The sequence below is a fragment of the Abramis brama genome (genome assembly GCF_963993115.1).
Source record: "Abramis brama genome assembly, chromosome: 4".
NCBI classification, from domain to species: Eukaryota; Metazoa; Chordata; class Actinopteri; order Cypriniformes; family Leuciscidae; genus Abramis; species Abramis brama.
In genome coordinates, this window is record NC_139966.1 from 31,237,700 (window position 1) to 31,244,626 (window position 6,927).

General features: G+C 41.5%; 1 protein-coding gene across 1 annotated transcript; it reads left to right on the forward strand.

The window, feature by feature from the left end:
* Positions 1–4,592: 4,592 nt before the first annotated feature.
* Positions 4,593–6,151, forward strand: LOC311082159 (uncharacterized protein; the record flags this gene model as incomplete). Its single annotated transcript, XM_084112901.1, has 2 exons — positions 4,593–4,879; positions 5,254–6,151. 2 exons carry the CDS (start codon positions 4,593–4,595, stop codon positions 6,149–6,151), a joined length of 1,185 nt encoding a protein of 394 aa, XP_083969027.1.
* Between the last annotated feature and the right edge of the window lie 776 nt (positions 6,152–6,927).

The following is a 6,927-nucleotide window of genomic DNA, read 5'->3' on the forward strand; positions in this document are numbered from 1 at the left end:
GGGTGGTTTGCGGGTGAATTATCTATTTTTAACAATGGATTCGGGTGACTCAAAGTGCACCAGATTAATGAATTTATCTTTAAAATGTACAAAATTTTCTTCCGGGGGGGCATGTCCCCGGACCCTCCTAGAGGTACCGAGCTCCACCCACAAAAATAATGTGGGAAACACATTAGGCTATATGATGATCTACAAAAAATACAAATTTAAATATCTTATGATTAAAATACATTATTAGGATTTTACCACCTCCGCCTCATTTTGAGCCAGGAAAAACCCTGTTTTTAGTTCTGATTTCCGCTTTCATCTGCGTTTTTACGTCGTTCGAGCTCACAATCCAGAGGAGGCGTCGGTCAGCTACTCACAGATCACACCTTCGTCGAGAGCTTTTCCGGAATTTCTCAAATAACGTAAGTATCATAATTTATTTAGCTAATAAATTTTACCTCAGAAAAAAACACACACACAAACCTGTGAACGATGACAGATGTTGATTTTTGGCAAGGAAAAAGTAATTTATTTGCTTGTGCTATTACCATCGATGAATAAACATGAATGAATCAATAGAGATACATATATATGCATGTGTGTGTGTATCTCTATTGATTCATTCATTGATGGTAATATATACGTGTGTATGTATATATATACAGACCCTTTCCAAAAAATTAGAATATCATGGAAAAGTTTATTTATTTCCATAATGAAAATGAAGGAAGGAAAATGAAGGAAGCATGAAGTGCTCTGAAAATGTCCTGGTAGACGGCTGCGTTGACTCTGGATTTAAAGGGGTCATATAATGGTACATGCACTTTTACAAGTTGATTGTAATGAAATGTGTGTTGGCAGTGCTTGTACACAACCATCATAAAATGATAAACCGCCGACCGGCGCGTTCATTGTTGATAGCTGGAGTGCTGAGTAGAATGGCGTCTAACGATTGTGGTGTTCTGTTCTTGGGTGTAATAACGAACACAGCAGTCATATTGATGATGTTTCTAAATCCGTACAGCTGAAGACGCAGTGGCTGAGTTTGTTTTCGAAGGGAATATTCCCCACGATCAACGTCAATGCTTTCATGTTTGCGCGAATCATTTCACCAGACTGCTTTACAAACGAGGGTCAGTATAAAGCTGGATTTGCTAAGAAGCTGCTCCTGAAAAAAGGATCAGTACCAACTATTCATGTTCCTGCTGAACCTCCAGAAGAACAAGTGAGTGTAACGTTTTATTGACCTTTATATTAATCTTTATATTAATCTTTGCAAATAGCTTGCACGCTTCACATGAATGTGGCTATTTTTACACTCAGGGTACATTATGACATGTTTTCTATGTACGACATTATCAATATAATTCATAATCCCACGTTTATAATGAACGACGCGTTATGGTTATTGTCAGAGAATGTCCGTAGACGGGCTCTGGTTATTGTGTTATTGTATTACAAACGGTGTACGCACAGAACAGAGGGGCGGGGTGAGCAAAGCTCATTATCATTTAAAGACACATGCACTGAAACGGCGTGCTGAAAACAGAGCTGTTTTTGACCAGGTAAAATGAGTGTTTTCTTACAATACTAATGAGAATTTTTAATTAAAGTATATTACAAACTTTTAATTTAGACCCTAAAGAATCATATTAGCTTGTACAAAAATGACATTATATGACCCCTTTAATAAAGCACAGTGGACCAAAGTTCTCTTTTCTGATGAGAGCAAATTTTGCATCTCATTTGGAAACCAAGGTCCCAGAGTCTGGAGGAAGAATGGAGAGGCACACAATCCAAGATGCTTGAAGTCCAGTGTGAAGTTTCCACAGTCTGTGTTGGTTTGGGGAGCCATGTCATCGGCTAGTGTTGGTCCACTGTGCTGTCCACTCAACGCAGCCGTCTACCAGGACATTTCCAGAGCACTTCATGCTTCCTTCAGCAGACAAGCTTTATGGAGATGCTGACTTCATTTTCCAGCAGGATTTGCACCTGCCCACACTGCCAAAAGAACCAAAACCTGGTTCAATGACCATGGTATCACTGTGTAATTACTGTGTGACTTCATGTAATATTCTAATTTTTTGAAATCCTGTTTTCGTGGGTTTTATGAGCTGGAAGCCCAAATTATGTACAAATAAACAACTAAATACTTGAAATCGTTTAAGTTGTGGGCCCTGAATCTATAATCTATGGAAGTTTAACGTTTTGAATGGAATTATGGAAATAAATAAACTTTTCCATGATATTCTAATTTTTTGGAAAGGGTCTGTATATACAGATTGTGATATTACCATCAATGAATGAATCAATAGAGATACATTTTTATTTTATTTTAATGGCAATTTTAATGGCAATAGCTTTCATTACCATTAGTGAAATAACTGAACATAAATATACAAGCTTGATAAAAATTAAAATTCTAGAAGAAATTTTCAATTGGCACTTAGAGGCTTTTACATCTCTGATGTCTTCATTATATTTATATTTATAATATATACACACATACATATATTCAATGCATAATAAATGGATCATATACATATAAATACAAACATATTATATTTATAAATAAGCCAACACAGGAAATAAGTATCTTGTTAATTCAAATTGTATTCTAAAATAAAACTATATACACGTTTACAGATTGTGAGCCCTACAACCTACTGCCACCTGAATGCTGCTGTGCCAATTCTTCGGCTGTATTTTGAAGATGGAGCTGACCTCCATTCCAACCTCCGACCTTCACGGCAGTCCATCCAGTCCCTGATTGCTGCAGTGAAACCTGATTGCGACCATGGGTGGGAGAAGGACGTTGAGGTGTTGGTGTTCCTTTACTGGCTGGCCCATGCAGCATCATACCTGGTAGTGTCACTCGCCTTTGACATCCCAAAATCTACTGTGCACGACACTGTGCACAGAATGAGCAAGGCACTCATCGGCATTTTGAGGCAGCTCATCGCTTTCCCTAGCGCAGATGACCTGGAGGCGGTGGGAGCAGGTTTTGCTCAGCTGGCAGGGTCTCCAGCTTTCAGTGTAGTAGCTGGTGCAATAGATGGCTGTCACATCCGCATCAAACCACCAGCAAGTGACGTCCAGTGCTACTTCAACCGGAAGCTGTTTAATTCTGTACAGCTGCAGGCCATCACTGACCACCAGGCGAAGTTCCTCAACATTTTTGTTGGGTATCCTGGGTCAGTGCACGATGCCAGGGTGCTGAAGAACAGCCGTGTGTACACTGGCCGCCTTTTTCCACCTGCAGGAAAATGCATCCTTGGAGATGGTGGGTATCCTTGCCTGAGTGCGCCCATCTGCCTCATGACGCCATACAGAGAGCCTGTACAGAATGCTGTACAGGCTCGCTACAACAGGAAGCATTCTCGTGCACGGAACATCGTCGAGAGGGCCTTCGGGATGCCCTTTTTTTCAAGGCCCTGGAAGTCAGCCCTGCTTTTGTGCCAGATGTTGTTGCATGTTGCACGGTGCTCCACAACCTCTGTCTTCTCAATGGGGACATTGTTGATCCAGAAGTGGAGGATGACGATGGCCCACTTGAACCCCGCAACACAGAAGCCAGCGCAGGAGAGCACGAGCGGGACAATCTAGCTGCAGCGGTGTCTGCACCAGGCAACTGTGTGCCTGCTCTTCATGAGCACGATTACCTGTAGGACACTTAACACAGGTTAAGACACTAAAAATTAGTTCTTGTTCTCAGATTGACAGTGTTCCAGCTTGTCTATGTTTTAGTTATGTTAGTTATTTATGTAAATAGTTAGGTGTGTGTGTGCTGTGATGCATACAGTGCAGTAGTAGTAGTTAGAGAGGTGCATGGCTATCTGTGTGCATCTCTCTGGCTTACAGCTCACTGCTGCTGGACAAAGCCTCTCCATCACCAAGACTCCTGTCGGGCCTCCTCGCGGCTCCACATGGTAACTGGGGATATTGCAGACCCAGGCTAATCGACAGGGGATCTCGGAGCTACAGTGGTCCCTAGAGGTGACACCCACCAACCACTGGCACACTGCCTAACTGTGCGTTCACACCGCCGCCGGCGAGAGCGGCAAAATTCGCTCTCGCCGCCCTGCAACCGACGCCTAGAAAGATTCGGGGACGCTCTGACGCAGATTAGAATGTGTGATTTTTTTGTAAACTTTATTTAAAGGGGCCGCAAAGCAAATAAGAACTTAACATAAATCAGTATCCTATTTTGTGCAGAGTGGCCTCACGTAGGGTATAAGTTAACCTAATGAAATCTTTTCAATTTGAAAGTAACAAAATGGCAGATGGAAAGACCTTAACAATTATAGTTATTTTGCTAACGAAAATAAAAAAAAATAAAAAAATCCATTTGTGTGTTCTGGCTTTTGTGTTCATGAGTCTAATTTCAACATGCAGATAATAGGATGTTTAATAGACTTGGTATAACATTCATTTGTGTGCAATCTACATTAAAATAACTGTCCTGGTTGTAGCTGCAATTGGTCAAAATCATTATTATTTTGACCAAATGAATTGCATTCCCGCTGAATAAACAAGTGTTCTAGCGCGAAAATGTTGCCTATAAATAATGTTGCGCGGCTTTTTCTAATCAAACTGACAACACTATGGATGAGCAAGTTATTGCGTTTGGTGTGGCATTGCTCTACCTGCGGAGAAGACGTCAGAGATCAGTGTGGGTGCATGATATTCTCCATGCCCGTCAGCAGCTTGGTGAATATCACCGGCTGGTGCAGGAGCTGCGTTTGGATGACAGCAGGTTCCAGCAATATTTCAGACTGGACAGGGACCAGTTTGACAACCTGCTGTCAAAAGTGGGGCCGCGAATTGGAAGGCAAGATACCAACTATCGGTGTGCTATTAATGCGGCTGAGCGCCTCGCAATCTGTCTACGGTGAGTTCGAGATTTTTGTTCTTTATGGTTTAATTTGTTTCTTTATATTTTTATAAGTATTTCGTTTTGTATTTTCAATGGGTTGGATATTGAATATTGTTTTCATTGGTTTTTAAATGCTATTTTTTGTTATAAATAAAAATTTATAAAAGTATAATCCGGTCTAAACATTTCTACAAACAAGTATAATCAGGAAAAGTGAACTGTGACTATTATACTATTATATAATTATTACTCATGCATTAATTAAAATTATTATTATTATTATTTATTAAAATATAAAGTAAATGTATTTAGCTTCTTTTCACCACAGATTTTTTTTTGTTTGTTTGATCATTTTTCTTAAGTAATTATTATTATTATTATTATTTCAGATTCTCGGCCACTGGAGACTCCTACCGCACCATAGCTTTTAGCTATCGTGTGGGAGTGAGCACCGTGGCAGGTATTGTTGGAGAGGTCGCAAGGGCAATATGGGATGCCTTGGTGCAGGAGGTCATGCCAGTCCCCACCACTGAGGACTGGCAAAGCATCGCCAATGACTTCCTCCATCGGTGGAACTTTCCAAACTGCCTTGGTTCCATCGATGGTAAACATGTTGTTATCAGGGCCCCTGACAACTCAGGCTCTTTGTTTTTTAATTATAAGGGGACCTACTCTGTTGTCCTCCTGGCAGTGGTGGACGCACAGTACTGCTTCCGGGTAGTGGATGTTGGCAGCTACGGGAGGACAAGCGATGGTGGTGTGCTGGCTAACTCCACCTTCGGCCAGGCACTGCGAGATGGGACCCTTGGCCTGCCACAAGATGCTCTGCTACCAGGTGCAGAGCATTTGGGACCACAGCCACATGTTTTTGTGGCTGATGAGGCCTTTCCACTCCGCCGGGACCTCATGCGGCCTTTCCCAGGACACAATCTCTCCGGTAGACAAAGGGTATTCAACTACAGGCTGTCACGGGCAAGGCTGATTGTTGAGAATACCTTTGGCATTCTCACAGCCCAGTGGCGGATGTACAGGCGAGTTATTGCGATCAGCCCTGCCAACGTGGACGCCTGTGTGAAGGCTACATGTGTACTGCACAACTTCCTGAGGAGGTCCACCAGCATCACCAGGACGCCCATACCATCTGCTGGAGACAGAGAAGCTGCTGGCCTACAGGAGGTCAGCCGAGTGGGCAGCAATAATGCCACAAGGGAGTCCATCCGTGTCCGGGAGAAATTCATGACCTATTTCTCCACAGAGGGAGCTGTCCCCTGGCAACCTGTGGCATAAGCCATGCCTTTAAACGGCTCTTTTAAGAGCCACCAATTAAAAACAAATTTAAGTTCATATTCATGGTGTCTCGATTTTTTAAAAACACATTTTAGTTCATATTCATGGTGTTTCGATATTTTAAAAACACATCTCGGTTCATAAACATGGTTTCTCCATATTTTAAAAACAAAATTTTAGTTCATATTAATAGACTGAGCAAGACTGCTCTAAAAACACTTATGGAAGTGTACTTTTAATCTCACCTGGGTTCCCTACACGTTTTCAATATGTGGTAGAGTATGAAAGATTTGTAATAATATAAAACACACATAACCAGAAATGTTGACAATATTTTATTGCCTCTTTTACTAATAACGTAAAAAAAATAAAATGAGATACAAATGAATAACAAAGTTTTAAACATAGAACTAATACTTTCATACAATACTTTCATACAGAACAGTTTTGTACTTTTGAACTAATACTTTCAGAACACTTTTTTTTTAACACTGTTAGAACAAAGGGAGAAAGCACAAGGTGCAGCTGACAAGACTGCGAGGGAAATAAGCTTACAATCACCCCTCACAGACTTGTCAGCTGCCCCCCGTTACTCTCACCCCAGTGTTCTTCAACTTCAGTCTCCAGACATCGAGCCTCATACACAAGCCTGTGTATTTTAAACTTCAGGTCCTGTCTGGTCCTCACAGACAGCGACCTGAAGTCTTCCACGAGGCTTTGAAAAAAAAGGCTGTCACTGTCCTCATTGGTTGTAGCTCTTCTACTAACAGCTTCCA